Source organism: Coregonus clupeaformis, unplaced genomic scaffold (genome assembly GCF_020615455.1).
Source record: "Coregonus clupeaformis isolate EN_2021a unplaced genomic scaffold, ASM2061545v1 scaf0061, whole genome shotgun sequence".
NCBI lineage: Eukaryota > Metazoa > Chordata > Actinopteri > Salmoniformes > Salmonidae > Coregonus > Coregonus clupeaformis.
Window position 1 is genome coordinate 329,288 of NW_025533516.1, and position 22,614 is coordinate 351,901.

A 22,614-nucleotide genomic window follows, 5' to 3' on the forward strand; every position below is an offset into this window, starting at 1 on the left:
CTTGGCTGATTTCTTTTGATTTTCCCATGATGTCAGGCAAAGAGGCACTGAGTTTGAAGGTAGGCCTTGAAATACATCCACACGTACACCTCCAATTGAATCAAATTATGTCAATTAGCCTATCAGAAGCTTCTAAAGCCATGACATCATTTTCTGGAATTTTCCAAGCTGTTTAAAGGCACAGTCAACTTAGTGTATGTAAACTTCTGACCCACTTGAATTGTGATACAGTGAATTATAAGTGTAATAATCTGTATGCAAACAATTGTTGGAAAAATGACTTGTGTCATGCACAAAGTAGATGTCCTAACCGACTTGCCAAAACTATAGTTTGTTAACAAGAAATTTATGGAGTGGTTGAAAAACGAGTTTTAATGACTCCAACCTAAGTGTATGTAAACTTCCGACTTTAACTTGCAGAATTATTGTTATGCACGTTCAAGTGTTCTGATTATTTTTTGTCTTATTTCCTGTTTGTTTCACCCCCAAAAAATGTGCATCTTCAAAGTGGTAGGCATGTTGTGTAAATCAAATGATACAAACCCCCAAAAAATCCATTTTAATTCCAGGATGTTGTCACAAGCTGGGCTTGAACTCCGGTCTCAGATGTGGAGAGCTGGGGGTAATACCCCTTAGCCACAGAGGAGGTGTAGTAGGACCCAAATGAAACACCCAAGGCAATACTCCAGGCAAGTAGATTTTATGTAAAAACAAAAGTTCTTAGCACTTCAAAAATAGTCCAACAAAAGTTCTTCTCAGAAAGAGGTATACTAACAAAACAGGAGGCAAAACAAAATAACTCCACGAGGGGAGAAAAACAAACCAAAGATAACTTAGAAAACCTTACTTGGAAAGACACGGTGGAACAAAGCAGGAGACACATAGCCAGGACTCAATAACCAAGTGAGAAACAAGGGGAAAACACACAGCTAAAATACACAAGGGGAAACAAGGCACAGGTGACCTGGATCAAACTAATTAGGACACACGAGGAAGAACTAAGGCAAAGGGGGAACACAGATGACCTCTAGAGGCCCGGAGACAAACAGGAGGCAGGAAGCTGACAGGACCCCCTCCTCTAGGAACGACTCCTGACGTTCCTTCCAGAACACCCCGGCCCCAGGGTGCGAAAATCTCGGATCAAACCTGGGTCCAGGATGTCCCTGGCTGGAACCCAGGAGCGCTCCTCTGGCCCGTAGCCCTCCCAGTCCACCAGATACTGCAGAGAGTTCTGGACCCTCCGGGAGTCCAGTATCCGGCGGACTGTGTAGGCTGGCTGGCCGTCAATGATCCTGGGAGGTGGCGGGGGTCTGCGTGGGGGGGGCAAAAGGAGAAGACAAGACAGGTTTAAGGAGTGAAACATGGAAAGTGGGGTTAACTCTAAGGGAGCGAGGCAGAACCAAACGATACGAAACAGGGTTAACCTTTCTAGCAATGCGGAAAGGGCCGATGTATCTCTGGGAAAGCTTCCTGGATTCGACCCGGAGGGGCAGGTTCTTAGTGGCCAACCAAACTCTTTGACCAGCTCGGAAACTAGGGCCGTCCGGCGGTGTCGATTAGCCTGACTTTGGTATCTCTGGGAGGTCCGAAGGAGGATACACCTGGCCTTCTTCCAGGTCCGCCTACAGCGTTGGACAAAGCGCTGGGCCGAGGGAACACCAACTTGCGCCTCTTCCTCTGGAAATAATGGAGGGTTGTAACCGAACTGGCATTCGAAGGGGGGACAATCCGGTGGCTGAAGACTGGAGGGTGTTGTGGGCATATTCAGCCCAAATGATATAGGTGGCCCAAGACGTGGGATTACTGGCCGCCATACACCGCAGGGTGGTCTCCAGATCCTGATTAATCCGTTCCGTTTGGCCATTAGACTCTGGATGGAACCCCGACGATAGGCTGGCTGTGGCCCCAATAAGCCTGCAGAAGGCCCCCAAAACCGGGACGAGAATTGGGGACCTCGGTCAGAGACCACGTCCAGGGGAATGCCAAATATCCGGAAGACATGGTTCATGAGGAGCTCAGCAGTCTCCTTAGCCGAGGGCAGCTTGGGCAGGGGAATAAACCGGGCCGCCTTAGAGAACCGGTCAACGATCACTAGGATGACGGTGTTGCCCTGGGATGGAGGAAGTCCCGTAACAAAGTCCAGAGAAAGGTGTGACCATGGCCTTCGAGGAATAGGTAAGGGATGGAGCAGTCCCTGGGGTCGCTGGCGTGCCGACTTTCCCTGGTTGCACACCGGGCAGGCCTCAACATAGACCTGCACGTCCTTCCTGATGGACGGCCACCAAAACCGCCGTCGGAGGAATTCCAGTGTGCGAGCACTGCCTGGATGGCATGTCAAGGGCGACTCATGACCCCACTGCAAGACGCGGGCCCGAACAGAGAGAGGAACGTACAGGAGACCCGGCAGGACCACCGCCCGGATCGGGCTCATGGACAAGGGGCTTCTCGTACCCTCTTTCTAGTTCCCACTGAAGAGGTGCGACGATCCTAGACCTCGGAATAATCGATGCCAAGGGCTTCTCTTGTACCTCGGGAGAATAGGCTCGAGACAGGGCATCCGGCTTGACGTTCTTGGTGCCAGGTCGGTAAGACAGGAGGAACTGGAATCGATTAAAGAAAAGGGACCATCGTGCTTGCCGAGGGTTCATCCGCTTAGCCTGTTGGAGATATTCCAGGTTCTTGTGGTCTGTGAGAACCTGGAACGGGTGCTGAGCCCCCTCAAGCCAATGGCGCCACTCTTCCAAGGCCAGTTTTACTGCAAGTAACTCTAGATCCCCCACGTGGTAGTTGCGCTCGGCCTCAGACAGGCGGCGAGACATGAAGGCACAAGGGTGTAATCTCCCATCCTCACCCCTCTGTGACAGGACGGCTCCCACCCCCACCTCTGAGGCGTCCACCTCCACCACGAAAGGTCTTTCTGGGTCAGGAGTCACCAGAATCGGAGCAGACGTGAAGCGGCGCTTGAGATCCTCGAAGGCCCCTGCTGCTTCCGGACCCCAGTGAATCTTGGTCCCTCCTCCCTTGGTAAGCGTCGTCAAGGGGGCTACCACCGAGCTGAAATTCTTGATGAACTTCCGATAGAAGTTAGAAAAGCCAATGAACCGTTGAACCTCCTTGACCGTGGCAGGTGTGGGCCAGCTGCGGACCGCTTCGACCTTCTTGGGATCCATCTCTAGGTGCCCGGGAGTGACAATAAACCCGAGAAACTGAGTCTGAGAAACATGAAATTCACACTTCTCAGGTTTAACGTAGAGGTGATTGTCCAGGAGCCTCTGGAGAACCCGGCTAACATGCCCCTCATGCTCCTTCAGTGACCTCGAGAAGATGAGGATATCGTCCAGGTACACGAAGACGAACAGATTAAGCATATCCCGGAGAACATCATTAATCAGGGCTTGGAATACTGCGGGGGCATTGGTGAGCCCGAACGGCATCACCCGATATTCATAGTGCCCCGTGGGCGTGTTGAACGCCGTCTTCCATTCGTCACCTTGCCGGATCCGCACGAGATGGTAAGCATTGCGGAGATCCAGTTTAGTAAAACTGGAAGCCCCTTGAAGCAGCTCAAAAGCAGTGGCCATGAGAGGAAGAGGGTATCGATTCCGAACCGTGATCTTGTTGAGTCCCCGGTAATCAATACAAGGCCTAAGGCCCCCGTCCTTCTTTTCAACAAAAAGAAGCCCGCCCCAGCCGGGGAAGTAGAGGCATGGATGAGGCCAGCTGCCAAGGACTCCTTAATGTAGGTGTCCATAGCGGCGTGCTCGGGGAGGACAAGGAAAAGATCCGACCTCTAGGAGGGCAGCACCCAGGGAGTAGATCAATGGCACAGTCATACGTGCGATGAGGCGGTAAGGAAGTAGCCCGGGCCTTGCTGAACACAGCCTTGAACCGATGGTAAACACTGGGGACTAGGGAGACGTCAACAGACTCTTGAAACTGGGTACTAGGGGCTGAGGAACTCTGAAGCATACAGGTGAGTTGGCAAGTGGGACCCCAGCTTAGAATGGTGCCAGTAGACCAGTCGATCTGGGGATTATGTCTGCATAGCCAAGGGTGACCCAGGATTATAGGATACTCGGGAGAGTCAATGAGATAGAAGGTTTCCTCCTGCTGGTGTTGAGAGATGGTAAGTCGCAGGGACTGAGTCGCCTCTGTAACCTTTCCTGGTTCCAGAGGTCTGCCATCTAAGGCTGTAACTGCCTGGGGATGAGGAAGTAGTTGGGTCGGGATCTTAAGTTCCTTAGCCAAGGTTACATCCAGGAAATCACCTGCGGCACCGGAATCGATCATAGCCTGGACCCGATGCTGGTGGCCCTCCCAGGACAGAGTGGCTGGAATAGCCAGGACAGCGTTAGTAGGAGGAGCTCTAATTCTCCCCATCACAGCCCTCCTGTAGCTGGGCGGGGACTGGCGTTTCCCGAAAGCTCGGGGCAAGTGGAGCGGAAGTGGCCGGCAACCCCGCAGTAGAGGCACCGACGCTCCCTCATGCGACGTTCCCTTTCGTTGGGAGAAAGCCTGGAACGGCCTAACTGCATGCTCTCCGGGGAATCCTGGAGCAGTTCAGGAGCCGGGAAGCTCTGAATGACGGAGTCCAAACAGGAGAAACAGAGCTGCTCCGAGGAACTTGGGACTGAGACACCTGGCGGCGAGCCGTTCTCCGCTCTCTTAGACGATTGTCCAGGCGGATGGCCAAGGCTATGAGGGACTCGAGATCTCCAGCTGGTTCTCGGGTGGCTAACTCATCTTGAAGGGGCTCAGATAACCCTCCCTGAAAGCAGACCCTCAGCGCTTCATCATTCCATCCGCTCCTTGCTGCTATGGTCCGAAAATCAATGGCGAAATCTGCCGTAGCTTCGGGGGCCCTGACGGAGAGACAGTAGGCGCTTGGAAGCCTCCCGCCCACTGACAGGATGATCGAACACCCGCTTGAACTCTTCTACAAATGCAGCGTGGGAGTCACAACAGGCCTCCTGGGACTGCCACACCGCAGAGGCCCAGGCGAGCGCCTTGTCTGAAAGAAGGGTAATGATGTAGGCAATCTTGGAACGGTCTGTGGGAAAACTTGAGGGTTGGAGCTCGAAGGTGAGGGAGCATTGGGTGAGGAAACCCTGGCAAGAGCTAGGATCCCCAGAAAAGGGCTTGGGAGGTGGTAGTCGGGGCTCCGCCAACCGAGAAGGCCTGTCGTCACTGGGAGGTGACCTGGGGGAAGGGAGAGGACCAAGGAGGCGTTCAAAGAGCTGGTGAAGGGAACTCATCATTTCGGCCAGGAGTTGAGAATGTCTAGCCATCAGCTCCTCTTGTCGGCTGAGAACGGCTTCATGGCGCTGGAAAGAAGCCTCATGTCGAGTGATCACCGCCAACAGGTCCTGGGAACTGAGTGTTTCTGGGTCCATGATGACTTGGTTATTCTGTCACAAGCTGGGCTTGAACTCCGGTCTCAGATGTGGAGAGCTGGGGATAATACCCCTTAGCCACAGAGGAGGTGTAGTAGGACCCAAATGAAACACCCAAGGCAATACTCCAGGCAAGTAGATTTAATGTAAAAACAAAAGTTCTTAGCACTTCAAAAATAGTCCAACAAAAGTTCTTCTCAGAAAGAGGTATACTAACAAAACAGGAGGCAAAACAAAATAACTCCACGAGGGGAGAAAAACAAACCAAAGATAACTTAGAAAACCTTACTTGGAAAGACACGGTGGAACAAAGCAGGAGACACATAGCCAGGACTCAATAACCAAGTGAGAAACAAGGGGAAAACACACAGCTAAAATACACAAGGGGAAACAAGGCACAGGTGACCTGGATCAAACTAATTAGGACACACGAGGAAGAACTAAGGCAAAGGGGAACACAGATGACCTCTAGAGGCCCGGAGACAAACAGGAGGCAGGAAGCTGACAGATGTAGGGCAACAAAATAGGAGAAATGCCAAGGGGGGTGAATACTTTCGCAAGCCACTGTATGTGTGTATATATATGATATATAAATAACACCAGTCAAAAATTTGAACACCCTTGATGACAGCTTTGCACACTCTTGCCATTCTCTCAACCAGCTTACATTTACATTTGCATTTACGTTATGCTGAGTTCCGTCATGCTGAGCGCTTGTTGGCTGCTTTTCCTTCCTGCCATTCGATGCATCCCAAACCATCTTAATTGGGTAGAGGTCGGGGGATTGTGGAGGCCAGGTCATCTGATGCAGCACTCCATCACTCTCCTTCTTGGTAAAATAGCCCTTACACAGCCTGGAGGTGTGTTGGTTCATTGTCCTGTTGAAAAACAAATTATAGTCCCACTAAGCCCAAACCAGATGGGATGGCGTATTGCTGCAGAATGCTGTGGTAGCCATGCTGGTTAAGTGTGCCTTGAATTCTAAATAAATCACAGACAGTGTCACCAGCAAAGCACCCCCACACAATAACACCTTCTCCTCCATGCTTTACGATGGGAACTACAAATTCGGAGATTATCCGTTCAACCACACAGCGTCTCACAAAGACACTGCGGTTTGAACCAAAAATCTCAAATTTGGACTCCAGACCAAAGGACAAATTTCCACTGGTCTAATATCCATTGCTCGTGTTTCTTGGCCCAAGCAGAACTCTTCTTCTTATTGGTATCCTTTAGTAGTGGTTTCTTTGCAGCAATTCGACCATGAGGGCCTGATTCACACAGTCCCCTCTGAACAGTTGATGTTGAGATGTGTCTGTTACTTGAACTGTGAAGCGTTTATTTTGGCTGCAATTTCTGAGGCTGGTAACTCTAATGAACTTATCCTCTGTAGCAGAGGTAACTCTGGGTCTTCCATTCCTGTGGCTTTCCTCATGAGAGCCAGTTTCATCATAGCGCTTGATGGTTTTTGCGAATGCACTTGAAGAAACGTTCAAAGTTCTTGAAATGTTCCGTATTGACTGACCTTTATGTCTTAAAGTAATGATGGACTGTCATTTCTCTTTGCTTATTTGAGCTGTTCTTGCCATAATATGGACTTGGTCTTTTACCAAATAGGGCTATCTTCTGTATAACCCCCTACCTTGTCACAACACAACTGATTGGCTCAAACGCATTAAGAAGGATTGAAATTCCACAAATTAACTTTTAAGAAGGTACACCTGTTAATTTAAATGCATTCCAGGTGACTAACTCATGAAGCTGGTTTAGAGAATGCCAAGAGTGTGCAAAGATGTCATCAAGGCAAAGGGTGGCTATTTGAAGAATCTCAAATATTAAATATATTTGGATTTGTTTAACAATTTTTTGGTTACTACATGATTCCATATGTGTTATTTCATAGTTTTTTGATATTCACTATTATTCTACAATGTAAAAAAAAATGTAATAAAGAAAAACCCTTTGAATTAGTTGGTGTGTCCAAACGTTTGACTGGTAGTGTGTGTGTGTGTGTATATATATATATATATATATATATATATATATATATATATATATATATACACACAGAGAGCTGTGGAAAGAATTAAGAGACCACTGCAAATGTTTCTTAAATCAGCATCTCTACATGTATGACTTCCATTCCAGTGTCTGTTGAATTCCAACATAGACACACCTCATTCTACTGAATTAGGTACTGATTAGGTGATCACATGAACCAAATCTTATTTAACGAGGAAACGTATAAAAACCACTGCTATGGTCATCACTATCCTCTTGCAATAGGACCAGCTGGATGGCAAAAACAGTGCTAATAGTACCTCAAAAGTAATATTAATAAAAAAATAACTATTGACCATGCCAAAAGAGTTGAAAAGGAAAGTTTTGAGTGAGGAAAAGAAGGGTTCAATTCTGGCTTTACTGGCAGAGGGATACAGTGAGCATCAGGTTGCTTCCATCCTTAACATTTCAAAGATGGCGGTTCATAAAAACAAGGTCAAGCAGCAGACATTGAAGACAACAAAGCTACAGACCGGCAGAGGGCAAAAACGACTCTCTACTGACCGGGATGACCGCCAAGTCATTCGAATGTTATTCAACAACCGTAGGATGACATCAAGTGACCTACAAAAAGTAGGTAAACGGAAGCTGGGGTGAAGTGCACGGCGAGGACGGTTCGAAACAGGCTCCTAGGGGCAGGGCTGAAGTCGTGCAAAGCTAGAAAAAAGCCCTTCATCAATGAGAAGCAAAGAAGAGCCAGGCTGAGGTTTGCAAAATACCATAAGGATTGGACCGTAGAGGACTGGAGTAAGGTCATCTTCTCTGATGAGACCAATTTTCACCTAGAAGAGGCCTACAAGCCACAGTGTCTTGCAACCACTGTGAAATTTGGTGGAGGATCGATGATGATCTGTGAGTGCTTCAACAAGGCTGGAATCGGTCAGATTTGTCTTTGTGAAGGACGCATGAATCAAGCCACGTACAAGGTTGTCCTGGAAGAAAACTTGCTTCCTTTTGCTCTGACATTGTTCCCCAATTCTGAGGATTGGTTTTTCCAGCAGGACAATGCACCATGCCACACAGCCAGGTTAATCAAGGTGTGGATGGAGGACCACCAGATCAAGACCCTGTCATGGCCAGCCCAATCTCCAGACCTGAACCCCATTGAAAACTTCTGGAATGTGATCAAGGGGAAGATGGATGGTCAAAAGCCATGAAAGCTGTGATTGAAAATCAGGGTTATTCCACCAAATATTGATTTCTGAACTCTTCCTAAGTTAAAACATTACTATTGTGTTGTTTAAAAATGAACATGAACTTATTTTCTTTGCATTATTTGAGGTCTGACAACACTGCATCTTTTTTTGTTATTTTCTGCAAATAAATGCTCTAAATGACAATATTTGTATTTGGAATTTGGGAGAAATGTTGTCAGTAGTTTATAGAATAAAACAAAAATGTTATTTTTACCCAAACACATACCTATAAATAGTAAAACCAGAGAAACTGATAATTTTGCAGTGGTCTCTTAATTTTTTCCGCAGCTGTATATATATATATATATATAAAATCGAATATGTCACATGTATGGAAATACGAGTAATACATTTATTTAGATATATTTTATTCAAATATTGGTACTTATACAGTGCATTCAGAAAGTATTCAGACCCCTTGACTTTTTCCACATTTTGTTACGTTAAAGCCTTATTCTAAAGTTGATTAAATTGGGTTTTTTCTCATCAACCTACACACAATACACCATAATGACAAAGCAAAAACTGGTTTGTAGACATTTTTGCAAACAATTTTTTTTTTTTTACTGTCGACAAAGAGTTGTCTGTTTCTAAACGTGTATTTTTACATATGACACATTCTGTGTTTTAATCAAATCAACTACAGTATATTCACTGAACTTGTCTGATAATTTAAGCACACGTTTGATTAAATAATTAAGACACACCAATGACTAGAGGTAGTCCGACCAGCAATTGATTTGTTTGTGCTGGGCGGGGCGGGGCTCAGACTTGCTGCACTGTGTTTAAAAGAAAAAAGACAGCGAGTGACTCTGACTAGCACCAGTTGTCTCTCCTCTCTTTCTCTTTCTCTTTCTCTTTCTCTTTCTCTTTCTCTTTCTCTTTCTCTCGCCTCTCTCCTCTCTCTCTCCCGGCTGCAGCGACCACCACTGAACATCAAAGTGTTTATCGTGCTGTCGGTGTTTCTGAAGCAGCAACATAATTACAGCCATTTCTGACAGAAAAGTTCTGTTACCGAAATCCCTCATGTGTTTAGGAAAAACAGAAAAGTTCTGTTACCGAAATCCCTCATGTGTTTAGGAAAAACATTCCCTATTCCCTTAACCCTTGCTCTGTTTACGTGACATGTATGTCCAGGTGATAGGGCCACACTAACTCGAACTTGGTTCTCAAGTTTCTAAACCATACCAAACCATCTTTCCTATAGTGTCGCCATAATATTTGAATTGAGGAAGTTTGACAATAATAATTTGGATATTTTAGCGATCCGCAGTACGTCCTAAATGCCCCCCAGCCTTCAGATGTGATCTAAATAGTGCAATTGCACTTTAGATTAATTTTAAGGCAAGGGTTTACATTAAATAGGCTCAATATTTTTTACTGGTGCATTTGGTAATCAATTCATACGCGCAAAGCATATAAACAAAAGCATTCACTGTGAAAGTTGATAGGCTACATGTAGGCCATTCATATATATCTTATGCACAGCACTTAGTTCAATTTATCGAATCAGTTATTGTTTTCTTGCGCAAACCGCAAGCAAAACCTGTCAAACTCAGACATTTCTCTCAAAACACAGGGATGACGATTCGCATGGGACTAGTATTATCAGAGGACCTTGGAGGGCGCCAAAAAACAGTAGGTTATTCTGGTTGGAATTGTTACAGTCCTGCCATGTAAAAATGACTGATATGGCAGATTCGGACGGGACAAAAATTACAGATGTGGTGTTTTGTGCTCGTGCACATAATTACATTACACGACCTCCCCCAGTAAAACTAATCCCGTCCGAATAGGGCACAATAGGGCCTGACCTATAGCCAGGACCGGTCTTTGCCGTTCTGCCACAATAGGCGAAACCAGAAAATGCTGCCCCCCAGCAAAACTAGAATAGTCTCAGTAAGCAAAATTACTTTGAAAAGACATCTAAAAGACGTATTTTCCAGACGTTTAAATTAGGTTCAATTTAGGTTCTGAATGAAAGGTGAAAAGGTATTTGGACCGCACAAAAAACAATGTCCGTGGATGTGGAAATCAAGGCCGGTCCAGAACTGCACAAAATAAAGACGTCCAAAAGGCCTCGGCCTGTGCTTACTGAGGTGTAGCCTACCATGTGGCCCGCAATGGAATTTCATGAATGCCCATCCATGTGGTAGGCCCACCGTTTGTAAAACAGGCCATTGCATTGGCTTTATTAGTCCTGATTCCAGTGACTAATCAAGTTTGGCTATTTAAGCACTAAATATCAGCTACCCAACTTTATCAGGAGTTATTAAGCACTGAATATCAGCTACCCAACTTTATCAGGAGTTATCTCGAGCAATGTGTTTACACAGCGGCAAATGCAGAAGTATTTTGTGATTGGCAATTCCATAATGTCCATTTTACTTTGACCTGTCCTGTTTTTAGGATATGTTGCTTTGTTAACATGACAGCTCATTTTCTTTATTTGATTGAGCACCATTTAGGTTAGGCTATTTGTTCGGAGAAACCTGCATGATGTAAAAAGTGTCAGTTACATTGTCATACATTTTATCTCCAGCCTGTAGGCTTCAGAAAACGGCACATACTCTTTCTACCATATCCTATATCTGTTACATGATTTATGTTAGATTTTTTTTTTACTGAACGTTGGTGGATTGCTGCAGAGATGAGTCTCTACAACAGCAACCTGGATAGGCGCGCTGCAAATGGACAAGCAAAATATTTTGCGCCCCTGCCTTTGACGAAGTGGGCACTGCTTGTCAAAGGGTGGCATCAGCGCTCACCTAAAAAGCCCATATGCCACTGGTTGAAATAAAAAAGAATTTGGGCAGAGTTATGTGAGGTTTTATGTGTTATTGTTGGTGGTGCATCTTGGTCAGTTTAGCTCAGAAAAGGCCACCCTTGTCAATCTGCCACTACAGGTGGCCACCTAATCCTGCCTAATGAGTGGGCAGGCCATGCCTATAGCATATCATAATCACATCAATAAATTGGTTATAACAAACGCTGAACACTGTAACATATGTGACACCAAAATGGATTCAGAGGACGTGACAAATAAACTCGAAACGGGAAAGGTTGCTCAGGAGGTAAAGGGAAAGTCAGATGTGTGGAATAAATGTGACTAGTTGTGGAAAATACTGGAGATCAAGAAAAATAAGGTAAGGAGCAAGCACTGCATGCGTATTATGAGTGCCAAACAGGTGCTGTATAGATTACAATCAAATTTTTCTGACGGTTTGGAACAATGTAAACAACACTAAATAAGGTATAAGCGTTGTAACATTTATAAGCGTACCAGAGAGTCTGTTGTAACGTACTTTTGCTAAGCCTTTATTACGGCAAAGACCAAAAACAGTCGCATTAATTCGTGAATGCAATTTAATAATAATATGCCATTTAGCAGACGCTTTTATCCAAAGCGACTTACAGTCATGCGTGCATACATTTTTTGTGTATGGGTGGTCCCGGGGATCGAACCCACTACCTTGGCGTTACAAGCGCCGTGCTCTACCAACTGAGCTACAGAGGACCACTTTCCGAAATCGAACGGTTTATTTATTCTTTAAGCTAATTATTCAAGGCTCGCTATATTTTATTTTAAAAATAAAATGCGTGAATGCATTTCAAATCATGAATGACTCGTATGCTGTGTGATGACGTGAACTAATTAATGATTGATTGATACAGTAGCCTATAGAAGTATTGAAATTTAGGCCTAAGTAAGTTACGGTATTAAGACTAAACAAAATGTGCTCTTAGGCCTACAGCTTGATGGTGGTTATACAAGGCTGCTATACTAAGCCTACTAATGATAATGACATTCCTTATCATTATAATAATAGTAGTAATAATAACAATAAGGATATCAAGAAAAAGGAGCATTATTATTATATAATTTTTCCAACAATTTGGAACAGTGTAAACACTAAATAAATTATAAATAATATCAGAGGCTGTTCTAACGAAAAAAAAAGTGTAACTCCTTTAATACAGCAAGGCAAAGATAAAATAAAATGCAGAATTGGTGAAATTGTTTACTTGACATATCGTGAGGCTTAGTGTTCACGGAGTCAGAAGGCTATTAAACAAACACTCAAACAGGCAATATAATAAGCAGGATCGGTCTTATTTATGCAGATATATTGATGATTTATAAAGCCAGGCACATTTAACAGTTAGGCTATTGATGATAGACCTGATTTAAGTTCAGGTTTCCTCTCCTCACTTTTCTTAGACAATAAGGCAAGGGCTCTTTTCTCATCTCCTCATTCTGCTGGTGCCTCCGGCATTGTTCTCAACACAAATATGCTGGTTAACTTTGCTATTATGCACATAGCAACATGGTCTAGGAAAAGGCGCCAATTCAACATTGCACTGATGTGTTTCAGAACCGTGGACAGCAACCGCTATCCAAGAAGGGAGAAAGTGCATTTGATAATATAATAACATCATTGTTGCACCATTGTTTATGTAATATAACCATATACAATTTCAGTAGCACATGTCTTAGGCTGATGGACTGTGCCATCCCCACGGCCTCCACAATGGATCGGTCAACTCAGCGCGAATCAGACGGGTGTCTTGGTCGACCAACAGCCTATCGACCAAACAATCGACCAGTCGACTAAATGGGGTCAGCCCTACTGAAATGTCACATTTACATAAGTATTCAGACCCTTTACTCAGTACTTTGTTAAAGCACCTTTGGCAGCAATTACATCCTTGAGTCTTCTTGGGTATGACGCTACAAGATTGGCACACCTGTTTTTGGGAGTTTCTCCCATTATTCTCTGTAGATCCTCTCAAGCTCTGTCAGGTTGGATGGGGAGCTATTTTCAGGTCTCCGGAGATGTTCGATCGGGTTCAAGTCCGGGCTCTGGCTGTGCCACTCAAGGACATTCAGACTCTTGTCCTGAAGCCACCTCTGCATTGTATTGGCTGTGTACTTAGTCGTTGTCATGTTGGAAGGTGAACCTTCTCCCCAGTCTGAGGCCTTGATCGCTCTGGAGCAGGTTTTCATGAAGGATCTCTCTGTACTTTGCTCCTTTCATTTTTCCCTCGATCCTGACAAGTCTCCCAGTCCCTGCCGCTGAAAAACATCCCCACAACATGATTCTGCCACCACCATGCTTCACGGTAGGGATGGTGCCAGGTTTCCTCCAGACATGACGCTTGGCATTCAGGCCAGAGTTCAATCTTGGTTTCATCAGACCAGAGAATCTTGTTTCGCATGGTCTGAGAGTCCTTTAGGTGCCTTTTGGCAAACTCCAAGTGGGCTGTCATGTGTCTTTTTACTGAGGAGTGGCTTCTGTCTGGACACTACCATAAAGGTCTGATTTGGTGGAGTGCTGCAGAGATTGTTGTCCTTCTGGAAGGTTCTCCCATCTCCACAGAGGAACTCTGGAGCTCTGTCAGAGTGACCATCGGGTTCTTGGTCACCTCCCTGACCAAGGCCCTTGTCCACCGATTGCTCAGTTTGGCCGGGCAGCCAGCTCTAGGACGGGTCTTGGTGGTTCCAAACGTCTTCCATTTCAGAATGATGGAGGCCACTGTGTTCTTGGGGACCTTCAATGCTACAGAAATGTTTTGGTACCCTTCTGTGCCTCGACACAATACTGTCTCTGAGCTCTATGGACAATTCCTTTGACCTCATGGCTTGGTTTTTGCTCTGACATGCACTGTCAACTGTGGGACCTTTATATAGACAGGTGTGTGCCTTTCCAAATCATGTCCAATCAATTCAATTTACCGCAGGTGGACTCCAATCAAGTTGTAGAAACATCTCCAAAGATGATCAATGGAAACAGGATGCACCTGGGCTCAATTTCGAGTCTCATAGCAAAGGGTCTGAATACATATCTAAATAAGAAATTTAATTTGTAATACATTTGCTAACATTTCTAAAAACCTGTTTTTGCTTTGTCATTATGGGGTATTGTGTGTAGATTGAGAAAAATAAATAATTGTATCAGTTTTAGAATGAGCCTGTAACGTAACAAAATGTGGAAAAAGTCAAGGGGTCTGAATACTTTCCCGAACGCACTGTATTACATACACTACCGTTCAAAAGTTTGGGGTCACTTAGAAATGTCCTTGTTTTCGAAAGAAAAGCAATTTTTTTGTCCATTAAAATAACATCAAATTGATCAGATATACAGTGTAGACATTGTTAATGTTGTAAATGGCTATTGTAGCTGGAAACGGCTGATTTATAATGGAATATCTACATAGGTGTACAGAGGCCCATTATCAGCAACCATCAGTCCTGTGTTCCAATGTCATATTGTGTTTGCTAATCCAAGTTTATCATTTTAAAAGGCTAATTGATCATTAGAAAACCCTTTTGCAATCATGTTAGCAAAGCTGAAAACTGTTGTGCTGATTAAAGAAGCGATAAAACTGGCCTTCTTGAGACTAGTTGAGTATCTGGAGCATCAGCAATTGTGGGTTCGATTACAGGCTCAAAATGGCCAGAAACAAATAACTTTATTCTGAAACTCTAATGATCAATTAGCCTTTTAAAATGATAAACTTGGATTAGCGAACACAACGTGCCATTGGAACACAGGACTGATGGTTGCTGATAATGAGCCATTTACAACATTAACAATGTCTACACGGTATTTCTGATCAATTTGATGTTATTTTCATGGACAAAAAAATTGCTTTTCTTTCGAAAACAAGGACATTTCTAAGTGACCTAAACTTTACAACAGTAGTGTATGCATTTTAAATATGTCAATATATTAGGCTTCCGTATGGGTTTAATACATCTAAATCATTGTTTTGTGTTTCTGTATCAATATGGACTTTAAAAAATATCAAGTCCTTTGGGGTGATTTTGACCCCAGCCAAATTCTGCCTATATTAGTTTTATAAATAGGACCTTTAGGATCTTTTAGGTTTCTCTGGAGACATAATAACATGTTATCCATAGCACCACAGGGTGGAGGGGGACCTGACCTGTATCAGTGGTTTTGACCTGCAAAGATATAGCTCCCCATGTACTCGTTTAAGATTGTAAGTTTCTATACCACGTATCGTATGACTGTGTTCAAAACCAAAATTACCTTATTTTTGTGCTAATAAAAATCTGCCAATTGTATACAAGTACTTGATAGTACTGCAATACAGAACTCAGATACACTCTGAATCTACACGGAGAGCTGTATTGTTGTGTATTCCCAGAAAAGTCGTTTTTCTAGGGCAAATCGAAAAGTATTTATTTGAATCCAGTAAGATAACTTTTCTCCACTCCCTAATAGTTGCTCGCAGGGAATATTTGGCTGTTAGTTTCAGTCACCTGACCTTGTTACATGGCAACCGCATGTTTCCTAAATAATCCTCCACCCCGCGGATTCCACAGGTATTCTACAGCACAGGGAGGAGAGGGAGAGACGTGTGAGAGAAAGTGTGTTACAGGCTGTAGACTTCACTCACTGGGTGGCAGCTCTGCCTTGCATGACTGGTGCTGGTGGGGGGTGGGACTAGTATGTAGCTCTGATGTCATTCTTCCTAGTTCCAAAAACCCTGCCCCTTTTGGCTGGCCCACACACTCCCACAGGTAGTTTTGGAGCTGTCAATTCGCTGCTGCCTTGCCCCTGCCTACCTGTGTGTGTGTGTTCTGCATTGTGTCGCTCTCTATTTGCTACGCACACACACGCTCCTACCTGCCCCTTTCTCAGTTCTTCCCGGTGGTATGAATTTTGGACGCAGCAGTGAAGTGTCGAACTGTTGCGTGTTGCATCTGCCAGAGAATTCCTGAGTGATTATTGACGGTGACTGAAGTTGGACAAACCTCTCTCTCTCTCTCTCAGTCCTGTCTGTCTCTCTAAAGGACGATGTTATCGTCTTCCTCAAGGCCTGCGGGAAGCTCAGACTAAAAGAGGCACAGCTCTTTCACCCAGGAGACCTCCAAGACACATCCACTAGAGTCGCTGTCAAGTAAGTGCTGCTACATATGATATACAGTACAGATTACACATATTTACATACCGATGACAAGTTAACGATTAATTTTTTTGTCTATTGACTATTGAACATTCATTTTTTTGTCTGACTGATCTGTGACTGGAACGTTATGAAAATAACTTTGAACAGTGTGAGAGACTCCCCTTTCTCCTTCTAACTAGACTAGACTTTGGATAGATACTTCCTTAGGTTTGTGTAGGTGTGCGATTGTGCAAGGGTGTGTGTGTGTGTGTGTGTGTGTGTGTGTGCGCGACTGGGGTGAACCTGTGAACATCTTTGTAGATGACCACAGGTTTAAATTGACCTGTGTGGTCTTCTCGAACACGCGACTCTCGATGTGAAGTCTGTGTAATAAACTGCTGTCTCGATCCCTACACCGTATGTTTTGCCTGTTTGGGATGACAAAGACAGCGCTTACGTGATCACTATACCGTGTGTGTGTGTCAAACCTCGGTCATGTAAAGGTTCTCTCTCTCTAATGCACTCACACACACACACATATATATATATATATATATATATATATATATATACAGTGCCCTCCACAATTATTGGCACCCCTGTTTAAGATATGGTCGAGGACTTCCAAAAATTCTCCTTTTTTTTTAAACAACATAGAACCCAAATGCAAAATAATAGAAAAATCCAACCTTTTATTTAAGTACATTACTTTGGTGTAAAAAAAAAATCACACATTTAGAAAAAAAAATTAATTGTGTCCCACAATTATTGGCGCCCCTGATGTTAATACTTTGTACAACCCCCTTTTGCCAACAAGACAGCACTTAATCTCCTCCTATAACATTTCACAAGATTGGAGAACACAGAGAGAGGGATCTTTGACCATTCTTCTTTGCACAATCTTTCTAGATCATCCAGTGTCCTGGGTCCTCTCTTATGCACTCTCCTCTTTAGCTCGCCCCACAGGTTTTCGATTGGGTTGAGGTCTGGGGACTGAGATGGCCATGGGAGGACCTTGAGTTTGTGACTGCTGAACCATTTTTGTGTAGATTTTGCCACATGTTTTGGATCATTATCCTGCTGAAAGACCCAATGACGACCCATCTTCAGCTTTCTGGCAGAGGCTATCAGGTTTTTATTTAAAATGTCCTGGTAGTTCAAAGCGTTCATAATGCCATGCACCCTAACAAGGTTCCCAGGGCCTTTGGAAGAGAAACAGGCCCACAGCATCACAGATCCTCCACCATACTTCACGGTGGGCATGAGGTGCTTTTCGGCATACTCATCTTTTGTTTTACGCCAGACCCACTTAGAGTGTTTGTTGCCAAAAAGCTCAATCTTAGTCTTATCTGACCAAAGCACACGATCCCAGTTGAAGTCCAATGCCGCTTAGCAAACTCCAGACGTTTACGTTTGTGAGTGTTAGTGAGAAAAGGCTTTTTCCTTGCATGCCTCCCAAACAGCTAGTTGGCATGTAGAGAGCGTCTGATGGTTGTTTTGGAGACTTTGTGACCCCAAGATGCCACTATTTTGATGCAATTCTGTGACAGTGAGCTTAGGACTTTTTTTTACTTCTCTTACCATCCTCCTCACTGTGCGTTGTGGCAAGATAAACTTGGGACCTCTTCCAGCCTTGTTTGTCACTGTTCCAGTTGTTTTAAACTTCTTAATGATTCCTCTGACTGTAGATACGGGCAAGTTAAGGCGAGTGGCTATTTTCTTGTAGCCATTGCCTGACTTATGAAGGTCGACACAAATCTGCCTTACTTGAATGGTGTGTTCTCTTGTCTTTGCCATGTTGACAAATGGGTAAGAGAATTAGGCCTCTGTGTCACGTCATATTTATACCCCAGGGAAACAGGAAGTCATGAATTACTAATTAAAAGTTCCTAGATACCCTGACCAACTTTAGCAACTACAGAAAAATATATTTTTAAAAAAATCAATTAAAATTTTCAGCGGAATTGTTAGGGGTGCCAATAATTGTGGGACACATGATTTCAAGTTTTTTTTTTCTAAATGTGTGATTTTTTTTTTTTACCACCAAAGTAATGTACTTAAATAAAAGGTTGGATTTTTCAATTTTTTTGCATTTGGGTTCTATGTTGTTTAAAAAAAAAGGAGAATTTTTGGAAGTCCTCGACCACATCTTAAACAGGGGTGCCAATAATAGTGGAGGGCACTGTATATATACATACATACATACATACATACACATGCATACACGACCGTTGAAGTTTGGGGTAACTTAGAAATGTCCTTGTTTTCTAAAGAAAAGCCGTTTTTTTGTACATTAAAATAACATCAAATTTATAAGGAATACAGTGTAGACACTGTTAATGTTGTAAATGGCTATTGTAGCTGGAACCACAGATTTTTTATGGAATATCTACATAGGCGTACAGAGGCCCATTATCAGCAACCATCAGTCCTGTGTTCCAATGGCACGTTGTGTTTGCTAATCCAAGTTTATCATTTTAAAAGGCTAATTGATCATTAGAAAACCCTTTTGCAATTATGTTAGCACAGCTTAAAACTGTTGTGCTGATTAAACAAGCAATAAAACTGGCCTTCTTGAGACTAGTTGAGTATCTGGAGCATCAGCAATTGTGGGTTCGATTACAGGCTCAAAATGGCCAGAAACAAATAACTTTCTTCTGAAACTCCTCAGTCTATTCTTGTTCTGAGAAATGAAGGCTATTCCATGCGAGAAATTGCCAAGAAACTGAAGATCTCGTACAACGCTGTGTACTACTCCCTTCACAGAACAGCGCAAACTGGCTCTAACCAGAATAGAAAGAGGTGTTGGAGTCCCCGGTGCACAACTGAGCAAGAGGACGAATACATTAGAGTTTGAGAAACAGGCGCCTCACAGGTCCTCAACTGGCAGCTTCATTAAATAGTACCCGCAAAACACTAGTCTCAACGTCAACAGTGAAGAGGCGACTCCGAGATGCTGACCTTCTAGGCAGAGTTGCAAAGAAAAAGCCATATCTCAGACTGGCCAATAAAAAGAAAAGATTAAGATGGGCAGTCTGAGATATGTTGTTTTTTTGCAACTCTGCCTAGAAGGTCAGCATCCCAGAGTCGCCTCATGGTTGCAGTAATGCCTGGCGAAAACCAAACTCTGCATTCCACAGTAAGAACATCATACCAAAGGTCAAGCGTGGTGGTGGTGGTATGATGGTTTGGGGATGCTTTGCTGCCTCTGGACCTGGACGACTTGCCTTCCGTCTGTGAGCTGAAATTGAAGCGCAGCAGGGTCATGCAGCAAGACAATGATCCAAAACACACAATCAAGTCTACATGAAAATTGCTAAAAAGCAACAAATTGGAAGTTTTGGAATGGCCTAGTCAAAGTCCAGACCTAATCCCAATTGAGATGTTGTGGCAGGACTTGAAAAGAGCAGTTCATGCTTGAAAACCCACACGTCACTGAGTTAAAGCAGTTCTGCATGGAACAGTGGGCCAAAATTCCTCCACAGCGACGTGAGAGACTGATCAACAACTACATGAAGCATTTGGTTGGAGTCATTGCAGCTAAAGGTGGCACAACCAGTTATTGAGTGTAAGGGGGAAATTACTTTTTCACACAGGGGAATTGGGTGTTGCATAACTTTGTTTATGAAATAAATATGGACTTGTTGTGTTATTTGTTCACTTATGTTCCCTTTATCTAATATTGGGTTTTGGGTGAAGATCTGATAACATTCAGTATTACAAATATGCAAAAGTAGAGAAAATTAGAAAGGGGGCAAATACTGTTTCATAGCACTGTATATATATATATCTATATCAGGGCTGACAGTGAATGAGTTATGTCTCTGTAAAGAGAGAGATTACATGAGAGGTCTGACTCAGTTCCGCCTTGCACTGCCTTAAAGGGAAATTCCACCTAAAAAAACTATGTTTTGGTATTTGTTTTATTAGTCCATTGTTGACATATTAGTCCACTTGATATAGTCCCAAAATGTTTTGCATGTCAGCAATCAAGTTTTCAAGATATATAACTTTCGAAATACAGCCGGTATATGCATTTTCCATTATATGATGTTTCTGTATTTTGAAAGTTATATATCTTGAAAACTTGATTGCTGACATGCAAAACATTTTGATAATAGTACAGTGAAATTCTTTCTTGAGAGCTCTCATAACAATGCAGTGTTAATAATAAAATAGGGAAAAGAAAATACAATACAAAAAGGTGTGTTATAGTTTCTGTGTTGTTCTCCTTCTCACCTGCGCACTGGGCAGAGGTGCATGTGGTATGTCGAACAACCTGTTCAGTTTTCACGCAGGTGTGTCTCAGTGAGGTGGAGGGAGGTAGAGACCGTCAGCTCAAACACATTCACCATGGCAGCAGACGCAGCACGGAGAAACACAAATACATAAACAATATATAGAAATGTATGTGGACACCTCTTCAAATTAGTGGATTCTGCTATTTCAGCCACACCCGTTGCTGACAGGTGTGGCTGAAATCGAGCACACAGCCATGCAATCTCCATAGACAAACATTGGCAGTAGAATGGACTTACTGAAGAGCTCAGTGACTTTCAACGTGGCACCGTTATAGGATGCCACCATTCCAACAAGTCAGTTCGTCAAATATCTGCCATGTTAGAGCTGCCCCGGTCAACTGTAAATTATGTTATTGTGAAGTGGAAACGTGTAGGAGCAACATCTGCTCAGCTGTGAAGTGGTAGGCCACACAAGCTCACAGAACGGGACAGCCACGCGTGTTATGCGTATCATTTGTCTGTCCTCTGTTGCAACACTCACTACCGAGTTCCAAACTGCCTCTGGAAGCAACGTCGGCACAATAACTGTTCGTCGGGAGCTTCATGAAATGGGTTTCCATGGCCGAGGAGCCGCACACAAACCTAAGATCACCGTGCGCAGTGCCAAGCATCGGCTGGAGTGGTGTAAAGCTCGCCGCCATTGGACTCTGGAGCAGTGGAAACGCGTTCTCTGGAGTAATAATTCATACTTCACCATCTGGCAGTCCGACGGACGAATATGGGTATGGCGGATTCCAGGGGAATGCTACCTGCTCCAATGCATTGTGCCAACTGTAAAGTTTGGTGGAGGAGGAATAATGGTCTGGGGCTGTTTTTCATGGTTCGGTCTAGGCCCTTCCAGTGAAGTGAAATCTTAACGTTAAAGCATTCTAGACTATTCTGTGCTTCCAACTTTGTGGCAACAGTTTGGGTAGGCCCTTTCCTGTTTCAGCATGACAATGCCCCTGTGCACAAAGCGAAGTCCATACAAAAATGGTTTGTCGATCTGTGTGGAAGAACTTGACTGGCCTGCACAGAGCCCTGACCTCAACCCCATCGAACACCTTTGGGATGAATTGGAATGCCGACTATGAGCCAGGCCTAATATACCAACATCAGTGCCTGACCTCACTAATGCTGTTGTGGCTGAATGGAAGCAAGTCCCCGCAGCAAAGTTCCAACATCTAGTGGAAAGCCGTCCCAGAAGAGTAGAGGCTGTTATAGCAGCAAAGGGGGGACCAACCCATGATTTTGGAACGAGACGAGCAGGTGTCCACATACTTTTGGTCATGTAGTGTATCTGTGACGAATGGGATTTTCATGAGAAATACGCTGTGTAGGAGGTGTGCCACACAACTGATGTAGACTATTGACTCTCATGGGTGAAGTGTATTATACAGTGTACCCTTTTAAGAAGTGATTCATTTGACAAAGGTGTGTTCCAGTAATGTCTTAAAACACGAAACCACTGTGAAATGAACCTGACCTGACATGCCAGTGAATCTCTCTTTCTCTTTCTCTTTCTCTTTCTCTTTCTCTGTCTGTCTGTCTGTCTGTCTGTCTGTCTGTCTGTCTGTCTGTCTGTCTGTCTGTCTGTCTGTCTGTCTGTCTGTCTGTCTGTCTGTCTGTCTGTCTGTCTGTCTGTCTGTCTGTCTGTCTGTCTGTCGGTCCCCCTGTCTGTCTGTCTGTCTGTCTGTCTGTGTACTTTAATGCATCATTCAGCATTGTCTAATGATCCAGCTTTAAATTAGCCACTCCTTCGAT

At 44.0% G+C, this 22,614-nt stretch overlaps 2 protein-coding genes across 4 annotated transcripts in view; both read left to right on the plus strand.

Annotated features, from left to right (window-relative positions):
* The window catches only part of LOC121546620 (LIM and calponin homology domains-containing protein 1-like), a 66,564-nt gene extending 49,978 nt beyond the window's left edge, over nt 1–16,586 (plus strand). The window contains exon 4 of the mRNA XM_045212900.1: nt 16,476–16,586. Within this exon, the coding sequence (XP_045068835.1) occupies nt 16,476–16,586 (111 nt within the window). The remainder of the gene's footprint in view (nt 1–16,475) is intronic.
* The window catches only part of LOC121546621 (LIM domain only protein 7), a 109,096-nt gene continuing 102,710 nt past the window's right edge, over nt 16,229–22,614 (plus strand). For 2 of the 3 annotated variants that reach the window (XM_045212898.1, XM_045212899.1), the window contains exon 1: nt 16,230–16,582. The gene's annotated coding sequence lies outside the window, so the exon portion shown is untranslated. Of the gene's footprint in view, nt 16,583–22,614 lie in introns of all 3 variants that reach the window. The other variant, XM_045212897.1, reaches the window with a different exon arrangement.